General features: G+C 43.2%; 1 protein-coding gene across 3 annotated transcripts in view; it reads left to right on the top strand.

Moving 5' to 3' along the window:
- The first annotated feature begins 9,568 nt into the window (after nt 1-9,568).
- Usp14 (ubiquitin specific peptidase 14) overlaps nt 9,569-16,191 on the top strand; it is a 32,764-nt gene continuing 26,141 nt past the window's right edge. For 2 of the 3 annotated variants that reach the window (XM_051163067.1, XM_051163066.1), the window contains exons 1-3: nt 9,571-9,763; nt 14,039-14,184; nt 16,155-16,187. In XM_051163067.1, coding sequence (XP_051019024.1) covers nt 9,748-9,763; nt 14,039-14,184; nt 16,155-16,187 — 195 coding nt within the window. In that variant the 5' untranslated portion in view covers nt 9,571-9,747. Of the gene's footprint in view, nt 9,764-14,038; nt 14,185-16,154; nt 16,188-16,191 lie in introns of all 3 variants that reach the window. The other variant, XM_051163068.1, reaches the window with a different exon arrangement.

Here is a 16,191-nt window from a genome sequence, read left to right as displayed (position 1 = left end):
GATGCTATTACAGATTTTGCAGATTTTGCTCTCAACAAGTCTTTAAGTGCGATAAACACAGGGCTGAATGGTAAATTTCCCATTTTACTTTCTGTTTCACTTCGTCCTCTACTGGGAGCCTTATTGCTCATACCGAGTCTTTATAGTCCTAACTGGAACTTTATTGCCTCCATACCTGAGAACCTTATTCGTCCCTTGCTTACTAGGGAACTTTATCGCTCGTACCGAGTCTTTATAGTCCTAACCGGAACCTTATAGTCTCTGTATCTGAGAACTTAGCTTGTCCATCACTTACCAGGGAACTTACCAGTCGACTGCCCTGACCACCAGGAGTTCTGAGCGCTCGTAAATGACAAGGGTCCCCGTACGGGCCACCACTTGTCGTGACCCTTCCGACCAGCGGAAAATAAGGACGCAACCGGAGCGTTCTTCTCCAGGCAGTTTATTCAGGAGCCTTTTCAGCAAGCTTTTACTTTCCTGCACCCCAGTGCCCCTCTTATATCCTCTGTCTCACCCAATCAGCAGCTCTTATGTCGGTAGCTCCAATTGGTTCCCGACAAGGTGGGGTGCATACATCAGAGCAAAGCACGGCCCACAACCCAAATAAGGACTTGTTTACCAGCCAGGAGCAGAATTGCAAATCATCTTGCCTGGCAGGTTGCCAGGAGCTTCAGCTTCCCACATCACAGAACAAGGACATATGCTCATATGTTCATAGAAGCCTTATTCATAATAGCCAGAACCTGGAAACAACCTAAATGTCCCTCAGTCGAAGAGCAGATAAAGAATTATGGTACATTTACACTAGGGAATACCACCCCTGCCTTTAAAAACAAGGAAATCCTGAAATTTGCGGGGAAATGGATGGAACTAGAAATGATCATACTGAGTGAGTTAACCCAGACTCAGAAAGACTCACATGGTATACTCACTTATAATTGGACACTAGCCCAAAAGGGATGTTCCATGAAAGTCTTCACTTACCAGGAGATTGGGATAGATGTGGGGGCTTCCTATTGGGACTCCAGGTGAGAGAAGCATGGGAGAATGGGGAAATAGAAGGATCCCGAGGGTCCTAGAAACCTACAAGAAGAACATCTGGACCCAGCGGGGTCTGCTCAAACTACTGCACCAACCAAGGACAATACATGCAGTAAACATTGAATCCCTTTTCAGATCTAGCCAATGGACAGGACATTCTCCATAGTTGTGTGCAGAGCGGGGACTGACTCTGACATGAACTCTGGTGCCCCATATATGACCACTTCCCCTTGGTTGGGAGGCCTGGTGGCACTTAGAGAAAGGATAAGCAGGCCACCAGGATGAGACTTGATAGGCTGTGACCATATGGTGGGGAGAAATCCCCTTCTGTCTCAGACCTAGGGGAGGGGAATTGGGTGAAAGAGGGAGGAAGGGAGGGACGGGCGGATACAAGTGAGGGGATAACAATTGAGCTGTAATCTGCATAAATTAATTAAATAAAAAAAAAAGAAACACCAAAAAGATTTTTAAAACCCTCAAGAACAACAACAAAAACATATATGGGCCAGGCATAGTGGTGCAAACCTTGAGTCTCAGCATTTGGGAGGCAGAGACAGGTAGATCTCTGTGAATTTGAGCCTATCTTCATCTACAAAGTGAGTCCAGGACAGTCAGTACTCTGGTAAACAGGGAAACCTTGTCTCAGAAAGCATCCCTCCCAAATTTTATATATAAAAGAAATCTAAATTTCTTGTTGCCGAATGGAACCTCCAGTGCCCGGAGTCGAGCCATTGGCGAACACAACTCAGGCTATTGCAAGACTATTGTTGTTCTCCACAAACTGGTGGTCAGGGCCCGAGTGCTGGAGACACTTACTATGTCTCCTTGAATGTGGAGAAGTCAAGCTGCAGTCTAACTAGGAGCCTTCATTCTTCCTGACTAGTGTTCATGGTGCTATAAGATACTCTGTAAACTATCAGAGAAGAAAGGTAACAGCCACCAAACCAGCAGTAGTGATCCGCCTGCATGATCTGTTGGTGCAATAGTGGGGCAAATGTTGTGAAAGTATCCAACCAGCCTCTGTTCCATGAGATGGAACCCATGCCTGCTTTTGCTCAGGTGGCCACGACCTGAGACAAGACAGGCCATGGACCTAGGAGATAACCAAATACTACTGTTCTTCTCAAGGAAATGGATTTCATGCCTGACATTGCTAAGGCGGCCAAGAACCTGAGACTGATGAGGCCATAGGCCTAGTGTAGAACCAAACACTATTGTTCTACTAAGGAACACAGCAACAAAATAACTCCTAATGGCATTCTGCTATACCCAATCAGTGCCTCACTCAGCCATCTCCAGAGAAGCCACTTCCTCTTGCAGTAGATAGGAACTAATATACTCACAATGTGCAGGGAGTGAGAGACTTTGGAGCATGCAATCCTAAGTGGGAGGTCTTCATCAAACCTCTCCCCTCAGGCCTCAGGGAGCTATAGACAGAGGAAGCAGAAAGATTTTGAAAGCTAGAGGGATGGATGACTCCAGGGATATAGTGTCTTCCAGATAAAACGGGACTGATGCACATAGAAACTCACAGAGACTGTGGCAGCATGCTCAGGCCAAGCCAGAAGGGGTCCCAGCACTGAGAGGGGAAAGTGGACATGATCTCCCATTCCTAACCAAGAAGAAAGTATCTCCAATTGACATCCGCTAGCAAAGGAACAATTAGTTTTCTCCAATGATGCTTCACTGGGTACATGACACTCTTGAAGGCAGGCCTCACGCCCAGCAGCGATTGGCCACAGAACAGGAACTCTGTGGTGTCTCCGTAGACATTTTGTTTCACATTGCTTTGCTTGGGCATCTTTTGTGTTATTGGTCTTTCAGTTGTAGATCTTGGTTTCCACTTTTGTATTTTATGGTGTGTATGTGTGTCTGTTGTGTGTTGTTTTGTTTGTTTGCTTTGAGACAGGATTTTTCTATGTATCGCTGGCTGTATTGGAACTTTTTTTTAGACCACGCTGGCTTCAAACTCAGAGCCTGGCATATTTTTCTTGTTCTTTTCTTTTCTTTTTTTTGAGACAGGGTTCCGCTGTGTAGCCTTGGTTGGCCTGGACTCACTTTGTAGACCAGGCTGGCCTTGAGCTTACAGAGATCCACCTGCCTCTGCCTCCTGAGTGCTGGGATTACAGGTGTGCACCACTGTGCCTGGCCTTATTCATTTTTATTTTTTTTAATTCTGGTTTGCTTGTATTTTTTTTTCAAGACAGGGTCTGTGTAGCCTTGGCTGTCTTGTACTCTCTTTGTAGACCAGGCTGGCCTTGTATTCACAGCGATCCACCTGCTTCTGCCTCCTGAGTGCTGGGATTAAAGGCGTGTGCCACCACACCTGGCTTACTTGCAATTTTTGTCTGCCCATTTATTCTCCAAAGAAAGACAAAGTGTGAAGTTGGGTGGATGGGAAATGGAAGTATCTTGGACGAGTCTGGGGAGGAGAAACTGATTAGAATATATTGTATGAAAAAAATGTATTTTCAATAAAAAATAAATAGAAGATGGGAGAGAGGTACATTGTAGGTACAACATAATAGATACTTCTCATATTTTACAGTATAAATTCAGTAAATATTCCACTAAACGTGATAAATTAAGTAATAAGGTTATATTGTTTAGAATTATAGAATTACCTGAGATATGAAGTCAGAAAGAGTCAAAATGCAGCTGCCAGTGAGGTGTGAAACTGAGGCACAAGGAGATGGAAGAGTCTTGTCTTTCTTTACAGGCTATTCTTTAAATAATCTGGAACAGCCCAGCAGGTGGAAATGTCAATACTACTTTTCCTTTGTGATGAACAGTGACCTGAAAAGGGAGCTCTGTTGAACTGAGACTGAACATTTCCCCTGATACTGAGGCTCTCTGTAATCATCACATCCCATATTGCCCATCCTGCCTTATCTACTGCCTTAGTCCTGCACATGCACCCTCTGCTCTATCTATCCAGCCTCCCTCCGAACCTCCATAAGCATTTTTACATGTTTTAATAGTCTATTTTCCAAGACAGGTTCTCACCATAGCCCAGGTTAGCCTGCAACTCACAAGCCTCTTGTTTCTCTTCGTTCCTTCATTTCTTTCTTTTCTTTGAGACAGGGTCTCTCTCTGTGTAGCCTTGGCTGTCCTGGACTCTCTTGGTAGACCAGGCTGGCCTCAGACTCAGAGATTCGCCTGCCTCTGACTCCCAAGTGCTGGGATTAAAGGTGAGCGCTACCACTGCCCGGCTTGTTTCTTTTTCTTGAATTCTAAGATTGTAATAGTAAACCACCACTCCTGGCCATATATTCTAAACACTGCTTACTTTGGTTTCTTTTATTTTATTTTGAGACAGTCTCACTATGTAGCCTTAGAATTTACTATAAGAATCAGGCTGGCCTCACATTCTCAGAGAGTCACCTGCCTGTGATGGGAGAAAAGGCACGTGCCTGGTATTTTCTTATTTTCTGATGGACTGTGAGTTCCTGAAATGTAGGGGTTCATGAGTATATAATTAAAAATAATTGTGAAATTATTACATTTTATTGCCCTAGGGTTTTGCTTTTTTCTGTAGTTATCTAGAGCTCTGATGCCCCAAATGTCAACATACTTCAATTTCTTTCTTCTCTGAATTCCATTACCAATTTTTTGTTTTGTTTTGTTTTTTGGGTTTTTAAATTTTTTTTTTTTTTTTATTTAAGGCCTTTATTAACAGGTGCTTGCGGTTTGTTGACTTTTTCTTTTTAATTACGTTGTAAACGTTTATTACAAATTAAAAAGGAAGTTCTTAAAAATCTCAACTTGACTAGATATAAAACAATTTAAAAGCCATTAAAGGTGTATTGAGAAAAACCAGGCCTTTTTATTTCCTTAAAAAACACATTTGTCATTACCAAAAAGAGACATCTTTAGGTAAAAATAATAAAAACCCCATGCTGCATAGACAATGCAGATAGCTCTAGTGTATCTGGTCAATGGGCAAAAAGCAAGCACTTCAGGTCTTCAGCTCCAATCTTTGTTCATTTCTTATTGCTGCAATTTCATATTCATTTCTTCTTGTGGATGACCAAACCAGATGATGGTAGAGATGGTAAGCCGGCATTTACTCGGCCCCGCCCTGCTCAGCTCTGGGAGCAAATTCTCAGCTGGTGGATCAGCTGCTTTTGTCTCTTTGCCATCTTGTGGTTTATAGTTCTCTGGGTGTCTGTGTCTGTAATTGAAGTTGCGGCGACACCGACGTTGAGGTGGCTGCTGCCCTTGGGTCTCAGCTCCGTGATTTTCCCTGTCCTCTTCATTGCTGTCCTCTCTAGTCATCTAGCTAGCCCTACAGATACAAATATCAAAGGACCCCAGAACATGATGCAATCCTGAAAGCTCCAATCAAACTAGCCACCAAAAATCGGTGAAGAGGGAACAATGAAGGGGAAATATAACTGATATATACATATATATATATATTATACATACATAAATGGGATACTACACATCATTAACTGTTGATGGTAAATATTAAAAGAGTAATTAAAGGCTAATTGGGATAATTGGTGCAAAGAGAAGTTGTTTATTTTTGTTTTTCTTTCTTTTTTTATTATTTTTGAGACAGGGTTTCTCTGCGTAGTCCTGGCTGCTGGTCTCATTTTGTAGACCAGGCTGGCCTCAAACTCACAGTGATCCACCTACCTCTGCCTCCTAAGTGCTGGGATTAAAGGCATGCACCACCACTCTTGGTTCTTATTTTTGTTTTTTCAAGACAGAGTTTCTCTGTGTGGCCTTGGCTGTCCTGTAACTCACTCTATAGACCAGGCTGGCCTTGAACTCACAGAGATCTGTCTGCCTCTGCCTCCTGAGTGCTGGGATTAAAGGCATGCACCACCACCTCCTGGCAAAAGCAATTGTTTAAAAAGGCAGAGAAGAGTCAGGAGAATTGGTTCAGCAGGTAAGACCATTGGCTGCTTTTCCATAGAATGTGAATTCAAGTCCTAGCACCCACATGGCAACTTACAACCATGCTAATTCTGCTTCCAGGGAATCCAATGCCCTCTTCTGATCTCTCTGGGCACCAGATACACATGTGGTACACAGACATACATGAAGGCAAAAACACCATACACATAGTAAATTTTGAAAAAATAAAAAAGTATTGGAGACTATTACAGAAAATCATAACCAATCAAAAACCAGAGCTGTGGAGTCCAGTCCTAATGGATACATCTACAAGACAATCCAGCACCTTAGGTTCGGGGAACATTTTGGAAAAGTGGGTAAAAGATTCTACAAGCAGAAGTTTGCTGTGAGATAGCATCTCCTAGGAATGTCAGACACTATACCCATAAAGTCTTAGCAACATTACTGCCCAAACAAGAATGAGACCAATAGACATGCCAAAGTAGATGGGTGAAACCCCACAAGGCCTCAACACTACACAGAAAACTACAGGCAACTGAGCAATGGGAGTGGGAGAATTGCTCTTCTTCAGGGAAAAGCCCACCAATTGGTTATCCAAGACCAAATAGTAATCCTTAAAACATACATACAAGTAACATCATACAGACTAAACATGTTATATTTAGAAATACATATATGCATGTAACAACAATCATTGAAAAAAGAGGTCATGAATTTGAAAGAGAGCAAGGAGGGGTATATGGACATATAATATAAATGTAATTATAATCTCAAAAAAGAAAAACTTTAACAGACAAGATAAATAAATTGGCAGAGAAATATTTCCAGCTTGTAAGGCTTAAACATATATCAAGGAGGTAAGTAGAGCGATTGGAATGTGGGGACATTTCGAGGTAGGAGTGAAGAGCAAGAACTGGAAGATGAAATAGCCTAGCAACCTATCCTTGTAAGCAACATAAAGGCAGAAGGAGAGGACTGGCTCTACAATGCTGTACTTTGACTCATTACCACATGCATGGTGTGGCATGTACACACACATGCACACATACACATACACACAATCACCGCTAACAACAACAACAACATAATTCATCTATGTGTCTTGCAGTCACTAAGTCTATGGCAGAGTTTCAGCAGCTATGGGAAACTACTAGGTGGCTTTTCCATTTGGGGAAGCCCATCTCCTGTGCCTCAATGCATATGGAGGGAGGTGGAGCCAGACAGTTCTCTCTTCATCCTGGGCATTGCTGGCTTCTGTTGCTTCCAGCAAAAGGCTCCATTTAGAAATGGAGTTAATGCATGTTAGTTCTTTTGAGTTATTCTAGGTCCTACTAAGACAGGATCTGTGTTTGAGTCATTTTGTATCCTATATTGAGTGCTTTAGATTCACACATACTCATGGGAAGAGGAGAGAATAGCTACGGATGTAATACTACTTGATAGGAGTAATTGTAAGAGTAGGCCTCTTAGCTGGGTGCGGTGGTGCATGCCTGTAAACCCAAAAGAAGGACAGACTTTGTTTATATAAAGTAGTTAGTAATAAACAGGGGATTTTAAAGATGAACAGAATTCAGCTGGGCATGGTGGCACATGCCTGTAATCCCAGCACTCTGGAGGCAGAGGTAGGCCGATCTCTGTGAGTTCGAGATCAGACTGGTCTACAAAGTGAGTCCTAGACAGCCAAGGCTACACAGAAAAACTCTGTCTCCAAAAACAAAAACAGAAGTCTCTGTGAGTTCCAGGCCAGCCTGGTCTACAAAGCAAGTCCAGGACTAGCAAGGCTAACACAGAGAGACCCTGTCTCGAAAAATCAAAACCAAAACCCAAACAAAAGTCCCTGTTACGAATGTAATTGAGAGGCCTTGCTCTCTTGTCCTGGGTGCATTAACAAGATTATAAAAGTCCCGGTATTTGGCCATTTTTCACAGGCCTTGTTTATTCATAAACATGTAGGTTAAGACCTTCCCAATACATGCTGGTGGTGGTGGCACACATCTTTAAAGATTTATTTATTTATTATTATGTATACAGTGCTCTGCCTGCACGTACACCTGCAGGCCAGAGGAGGGCATCAGATCACATTATAGATGGTTGTGAGCCACCATGTGGTTGCTGGGAATTGAACTCATGACCTCAGGAAGAGCAGGCAGTGCTCTTAATCTCTGAGCCATCTCTCCAGCCCCACATCTTTAATCCTATAACTGGGAGGCAGATCTCTGAGTTAGAGGTCAGCCTAGTCTACAAAGTGAGTTTCAGGACATCCAAGGCTACATACACAGAGAAACCATGTCTCAACAAAACAACACAACAACAACAAAAAACAACCAATCCAAACCAAGAAATCTAACCAATAATTTTTATAATGTAAGGAAGTCCACCTTAAACATAAGTCTATCTATCCATTTAGCAATGTGTAATAAGGCTGTTATCATCCTGGACTCCCCCGGTCATTGAGCAAGGACAACCTTGTAAAATAATTTCCCCCCTCTGTTTTAGCCCTGGTGTTCTGGAACTCACTCTGTGGACCAGGCTGGCCTCAAACTCAGAGTTCCACCTGCTTCTGCCTCCCAAGTCCTAGGATTAAAGACGGCATGTGCCACCACCATCTGGCGGAAAATAATTTTTTTAAAGCTCCCTTTGCATTGCTCCTGTATTTCCAAAGACTGCCTTTGATCCCATGTGTTTTAAATATAGGTGAGCAGGTTCCCAGAAGTTAGTGTGGTACCTAAGTGTGTACTGTAAACAAACGTGATGTAGTTAACTCATGGAAATCTTTTTTAATTAATTATTTCTTAGTTATACAGTGTTTTCCCTGCGCGCCAGAAGAAGGCACCAGATCTCATTATAGATGGTGGTGAGCCACCATGTGGTTGCTGGGAACTGAACTCAGGACCTTTGGAAGGGCAGGCAGTGCTCTTAGCCTTTGAGCCATCTCTCCAGCCCCCAGGACGGGAATCTTAATAAATGTTGCTCACACCCTGTTGTCACAGCATCAAACAATGCCTGAGCACACGTTCAACCAACAGAGTTAGTAAAAGGCAACAGATGAGTTAATGAAAGCACAGTACAGAGTATGATCTAGCCACAAGTGGGAATACCAGGTTTCCACCTGTGGCAGGACGAGGACCAAGTGTTGTGTGGGTGCCAGATGGTGGCTCCTCAGTGCGAAGGAGCGCAGGTCCGCCAGGCCCCAGGCGCGTGCTCCTCTTAGGCCTTGAGCTCCCTCCAAGATCCTCCTCCTTTCGCCCTAAGCCCGCCTGTTTTCTCTACTCACCCGGGGTTTCGCCTACCCCTGTAAGGCCTTCTCCTTTGTTTCCCTACTGCAGGCCCGGCAGCTACTCCTCCATCCGCCCGCCCTTCCCTTTCCTCATGCCCAGGTCCTGCCCGACTTCTAGGACTTTCTTCCTTCCTCAGCTTCAGGCTAGGAATCCTCGCTCTGAGTGCCGGGACCTCCCACCATCCCCAGGTCCAGTCCCCACAGCCTTCACCACCCCCTGCCCAGGCCCCGCCCATTCACAGGCCCCGCCCCCACAGCCTCCACCACCCCTGCCCAGGCCACGCCCCCACAGTCTCCACCCCCCCTCCGCCCATGGTCCTACCCAGGCCCCGCCCCTTCCCCGTGCTGCACCCCCTCCCACACTCCCGCAGTGGCTCCCTGGGCGAACAGCGTGCTGCTGCGTCATCGCCAGTGGCCGGTTTGAATGAGGCTTGTCGCACCGGAGCTACCGCCACCACCACCGCGCTTCCTTCCCGGCCGGCTCCACCAGCTGCTTCATCTTCCTCTGCCGTCCTTGTCAGACCCAGCCTCCCGGGCCGTTTGCTCCTTCCTGCCTCGCCATGCCACTCTACTCTGGTGAGCTCCATCTTCCCCCGTGCCGCCCTCGCAGCCACGCTAGGCCTCCGCCTAGGCCCAGCCTGCAGCGGCGCGCGCAGGACACAGCCGCCGAGGGCCACGGGGGGAAGTGCGGAGTGGCCGCCACGCGAGTCGGAGCCCAGCTACGCGTGGGAGCTGGTCTGCTGTGTCTCCGAGTGGGTGGGGTGGGAGCAGCCGTGGAGACGGGGGAAAGATCAAGAGTCGAGTCGTGACTCTGCAGAATAGTTTCTGTCCCTGCCCTAGTGTGCCGGGAAGGTGAAGGTGTGTCTTGGGGCTCGGGAGACCAGGCTGCTGGAGTGTGATTGCTTTGAGTTCCTGGCCATAGAAGGAAGTTGGAGGTGGAAGGTGTCGAGTAGAAGGCTTGCTCCCCTTCCTTCTGCTTGCGATTGCTCTCAGTAGCTCCCGTCGCTTACCCTTTTGGTTCTGCCTCCCCCTTTGTACCTGTCTGAAGCCGACTGCAGTTCAGCCTTTTTTGATGCTTCGTTTTAGTTTCAGCATACATTGTTATGGACTTGGAAGATGAAACAGTGTTAGCTTCAAAGGGCAGGTGAACACAAATACTGGCGAATGGCATTTCTTTCACTTTGGCATTGTCAGGAATCATTTGTTGATGGCATTCTAAGGTACTGACTGAGAGTCACATTTTCCTTAGTTAATGAACTTGACTGTCTTCTTGGTCAAAATGGCTTCTGAAATGAGTATGGCGACTCTAGTTGGCTATGGATATGTGATTTATTGATTATCTCTGTGTCTTCACTTTTGGCATACATTAATTCCTTTATAAGACATTTGATTGCTTTTAAAGAATGATGTGAACCAAGAATAATAATTAATTTTAGAGTGTATTCTTTTATTCATTTATTTATTTGGAGACAGGGTCTGCTGTGTAGGCTTAACTGGCTTGTAGCTCAAGGGATTGCCTGCCTCTGCCTCTCAACTACTGGGATTATAAGATATGCACCACCATGCCTGGCCACTTCCTTATCTCTAATACGGTCTTTATTTAGCCCTATGTTATCTTTAGCTTGTACTATTTTTGTTGTTGTTGTTTGTTTTTGTTTTTCGAGACAAGGTTTCTCTGTATAGCCTTGGATGTCTTGGACTCTGCTTTGTAGACCAGGCTGGCCTCGAACTGGCAGCGATCCACCTGCCTCTGCCTCCGGAGTGCTGGGATTAAAGGCATATGCCACCATAACCTGCCTAGCTTGTACTATTATATGTTACTTTAAAACTTTTTAAAAATATATTTTATTAATTTATTCATATTACATCTCAATTGTTATCCCATCCCTTGTATCCTCCCATTCCTCCCTCCCTCCCATTTCCCCTTACTCCCCTCCCCTATGACTGTGACTGAGGGGGACCTCCTCCCCCTGTATATGCTCATAGGGTATCAAGTCTCTTCTTGTTAGCATGCTATCCTTCCTCTGAGTGCCACCAGGCCTCCCCATCCAGGGGACGTGGTCAAATATGGGGCACCAGAGTTTATGTGAAAGTCAGACCCCACTCTCCACTCAACTGTGGAGAATGTCCTGTCCATTGGCTAGATCTGGGTAGGGATTTGAAGTTTACTGCATGTATTGTCCTTGGCTGGTGCCATAGTTTGAGCAGGACCCCTGGGCCCAGATCCGCCCATCATAATGTTCTTTTTGTAGGTTTCTAGGACCCTCTGGATCCTTCTATTTCCCCATTCTCCCATGCTTCTCTCACTTAGAGTCCCAAGGCTGAAAACTTATAGGCTGTGTGTAGTGGCCTATGCCTTTGATCGCAGCACTTTGGAGGTAGAGGCAGGTAGATCTCTGATTTTGAGGCCAGCCTGGTCAGAACCAACACAGGGAAACCCTGTCTTGAAAAACCAAACAAGAACAAAACACCTCCCAACCCCAAACTAAACAAAAACAACTTGTTCTTGTAGTATTGAGGATCAAACCCAGGACCTTGTACATGCTAAGTAGAAACTGCCTTTTCTTTTGTCTCTTTATAAGTACAGTTTGTGCCACATTCGAATCTGTTTTCCTGCTACTGCTATAGTTGTCCAATAATTAAACAGACAGCAGCCTTTATTTAAATCTTATGAAGATTACACATTGCCTATACAATAAAAGGACGTATGTATGTTTTAGCATGCCATATCTTACCTTTCTGACTTGGCCCTTATACTGAGGGATTACTGGTATCTCAGAACTCATGCTAAATGCTTTTCCTGTCTGTTTTAGGAATACTTCTATTCTCTGGCTAGAACCTTTGTTTTGAGATTCAACTCAAAGTTGGCGGCGATAGTTCAAAAGTTAATACTTCCTCCAAGAAATCTTTCCTGGTGGGGTTATGATGGCTCTTACCTTTAATCTTAACATTTGAAGCACTGAGAAGGATCACAAATTTTGGTACAGTGTAGGGTACAGAGAGAGGCAAACTGAACAAAATAGAATTACTTCCTGGGCTGGAGAGATGGCTCCGTGGTTAAGAGCACTACCTGCTCTTCCAGAGGTCCTGAGTTCAATTCCCAGCAACCACATAGTGCCTCACAACCATCCATAATGTAATCTGATACCCTCTTCTGCAGATAAAGCACTCATATGCAATAAATAAAATAAATAAGTCTTTAAAAAAAAAAAAGAATTACTTCCTTACTGAAGATCTTTGCTGCTCCGCTGTATGTGGTGGTGTATGTTTTTCATCTCAGGACTTGGGTGGCAGAGTCTTTCTGTTAGTTCAAGGCCACCCTGATCTGCATAATGAGTTATAAACAGGGCTGCATTGTGAGACCATGTCTTAAAAAAATAAATAAAAGATTGTTGTTCTTTGAGGCATTAGTTTTTGTGATAAACATCGTTATAACAACTATATCCTCTCTTCTTTATTAGGTAGACTATATTAGATTCTCTCTAAAGGTAACTTGCTTGCTATTAAATCTGTTTTATTTATTGTATATGAGTGGTGTATGCATGCAGAATGGGTTTGATACACAGAGGAATTGGCTTCTTCTTCTACCGTGTGTGATTGAACCCACATTGCCAGGCTTAGCCACCAGTGCCCAAGCACCAAGCTTTTATCCAGCAACCGTCTCATAGGCCCAAGAATTGTTACTTTTTTTTTTTTTTTTTTTTTTTTTTTTTAACTGAGACAAGGTCTCATGTACATCTTGCTGGCCTGGAACTCAGGGATTCACCTCCTTCTGCTTCTTGAGTGCTAGGATTAAAGATGTGTAACCACATACCCAACCTGAATCATATAATTCCTTAACCTGCTCTCAGTGCTCTTTTATTACTTCAAGATTTATGTTTCATAAGCTCTCTTATCTTTCTCTCTCTGTTCTAACAGTATATGTTGCTTTAAACCGGTGCTTCTCAACCTGTGGGCTTCTCCCAGGTGGCAGGGCCTGGCATATTACCTAATGGTTTTCTAAGTTTGAGGTCAATAAATTTAAAAAGTATGTAAGTGAAAAACCCCTTTGTTGGGGTTAAATGACCCTTTCATAGGGGTCACCTCAGACCTTCAGAAAACACAGATATTTACACTACAGTTCATAACAGGAGCAAAATCACAGTTATGAAGTAGCAGTGAAGATAATTTTATAGTTGGGGAGGTCACCACACATGAGGAACTGTATTAAAGGATCAGACAGCCTTAGGAACGTGGAGAGCCACTGTTTTACAGCTAAGTACATAGTGAAGGCCAGGAACTTTTTTCTGGCAAATAATTCAGTGTGACTAGAGGTTCACCTTAGTTTACAGAGACTGTTGGATTATAGTTTAGAATACTTGGTTATTTATTAACCAATTTTGTGACATGAAGGTATCAGTTAACTTCTCAAGTCAGTCAGTCTCCCCCCCACCCCCTTTGCTTCCTCCCTTTTCCTTCCCCCCATCCTTTATCATGCAGTGCTGGGAATTTAACTCCTGTCATTTGTATGCTAGACAGATGCTATGCCACTAAGCTATAGTCTCAACATGCTTGCATTTATATAATAATGAGCTGAATTAGATCCAGTAAAATTTTGTTTTGTATCCACTGCATGTATATTACTCGTTTTGGGAATAACATAACAAAGGACATATTTTGACTTCATTTTTTTTGGGTGGAAGGGGATGGGATTGAGACAAGGTCATTTCGGCTGGCCCAGAATTCACAAAGAAAGCTTGCCTCTACCTCCCAGGTGGCAGGGCCTGGCATATTACCTAATGGTTTTCTAAATTTGAGGTCAATAAATTTAAAAAGTATGTAAGTGAAAAATAATAATGCTTTTGTTTACAGTTACAGTAAAATGGGGAAAGGAGAAATTTGAAGGTGTAGAGTTGAATACTGATGAGCCCCCAATGGTGTTCAAGGCCCAGCTTTTTGCATTGACTGGAGTCCAGCCAGCCAGACAAAAAGTTATGGTGAAAGGAGGAACCCTGAAGGTAAAACTGATCTAAAATTTCATTAATACTGTTTAATATAATTGATGCTAGAAACTATGGTTATTGACAATGTAGCTTTTTTTTGAGACATGACTGGTTTTAATCTCCCTTGGTAGATCAGGCCAGCCTTTAGCTCTCATATCTGCCTGCCTCTGCCTTTGGTGTAAACTGCTCTAGTGATGGTGTGTATGAGAGGAGCATCATGCCTGTTTCAAAGTACAGTAGTACAGAGTATCATTTGCAACTTTACTCAGTAGATACGTCCAGTGGTCAGGACATTAGTATATTAAAATTATCTGTAATGTTTGAATTTTTTTATATGAAGATGTTTATTTTTGTTTGGACTAATATAAAATGGACTTAGATATCTTTAGTAATTTCACGTACAGGGATAGAAAATTTTATCTATTAAAAATATACAACCAGGGGTTGGAGAGATGGCTCAGTAGTTAGGAACATTTGCAGAGGACTGAGGTTGGATTTCTTGCACCCACCTGTGGGGCCCACAACTCTATAATTTGAGTTCTAGTGGATCTGATACCCTTTTCTGGTCTTCCAGGACAGGCAAAACACCATACATATAGAGTAATAAAAATGCAACAGTAGGGGTAATTTTTTTATTTGTTTGTTTTTGGTTTTTTGAGACAGGGTTTCTCTGGGTAGCCTTGGCTGTCCTAGAATCGCTTTGTAAACCAGGCTGGCCTCGAACTCACAGTGATCCACCTGCCTCTGCTGGGATTAAAGGCATGCGTCATCATGCCCGGCTTGTTTGTTTGTTTTAAACGTCACAGAATATATTTTGGTAATGTGTATTTGATGGTTGAAATTGAGTTTAACTTTTTCATCAAAGGCCTGCTTCTCAAGTAATGGGACACTTACATACTTTTTTTTTCTCACAGTCTACATTTTAAAGAATAATCCTTTTCTCTTAGCAGTAGTTATTGTCAGAGGCTAGAGATGTGGCTCAGTGGCTGTTTATCCAAAGGATATGGGTTCAGTTCACGGTACCCACATGGCAGCTTATGTCTGTTGTAACTCCAGGGCATCTGACACTCTCACACAGACATATGTGCAGGCGGAAACACCAGTGCACATAAAATGGAAAAAAAAAAGCGTAATTGCTGTCTAACTCCTATCTAGATGTAGAAGGAAATAATAATGTTTATTTAAAAGGAGAGAAAGCCTATTTTTCTTTTTTGAGTGATCACATAAACTCGAGATAAGAGCTCAAGCTTAGCAGGCCTTGATGAAGGGCTTCTTTTCTTGTTCTTTTCTCTTGTTGATAATATACATAAGGATAGCTGAAAGTATTTTTATGAGGTTTGATGGGACAATCTGAAGAACAGCAGTTAATTTAAGGATAAAGACTACCTGCCCTGTTTATTGAGTATAGATAGAGATGTTGATGAAAACTTCTTCACAAATTTTGTGAACCTTTGGCCTTCAGGGAGTTGGATACTAGTCTGTACTAAGCTATGTCTTGATATATACTTTGGAATATAGCAGAAAATACTCATCAAACAAAACTGACTAGAAATAATGAACATTGATTGCATATATCTTTTATACCCAGCTTTTATGATTTTTCGTTAACTTTTCTTCTTCCGTTTTTTGAGACAGGATTTCTCTGTGTAGCCCTGGCTTTCCTGGACTTGCTTTATAAACCAGGTTGGCCTCAAACTCACAGAGAGCCACTTGCCTCTGCCTCCCTGGGTTCTGGGATCACAAACGTGTGCCATGATGCCCAGCTTCATTACTTTTGTGTGGTATATTATTTATATCTTAAAACTTAGGGAACAGAGCATCAGAGGGGTTTAAGCTAAAAGGAACCAAAGCATGTGGTATACAAGTCAAGCAGGTCTGGATTGAGTTTCTAATTTTGGGGCAGGCATGTAAATTTTATTTTGATGTAGCTTCAAATTTAATAATGATGCAGGGTGGTTAAACATTTTTGTTTGTCTTTGAAATAGGATGATGACTGGGGAAACATCAAAATGAAAAATGTAA

The sequence above is a fragment of the Acomys russatus genome, chromosome 20, assembly GCF_903995435.1.
Source record: "Acomys russatus chromosome 20, mAcoRus1.1, whole genome shotgun sequence".
In the NCBI taxonomy this organism is placed as follows: Eukaryota; Metazoa; Chordata; class Mammalia; order Rodentia; family Muridae; genus Acomys; species Acomys russatus.
This window is presented reverse-complemented; position numbering and strand designations above follow the sequence as displayed.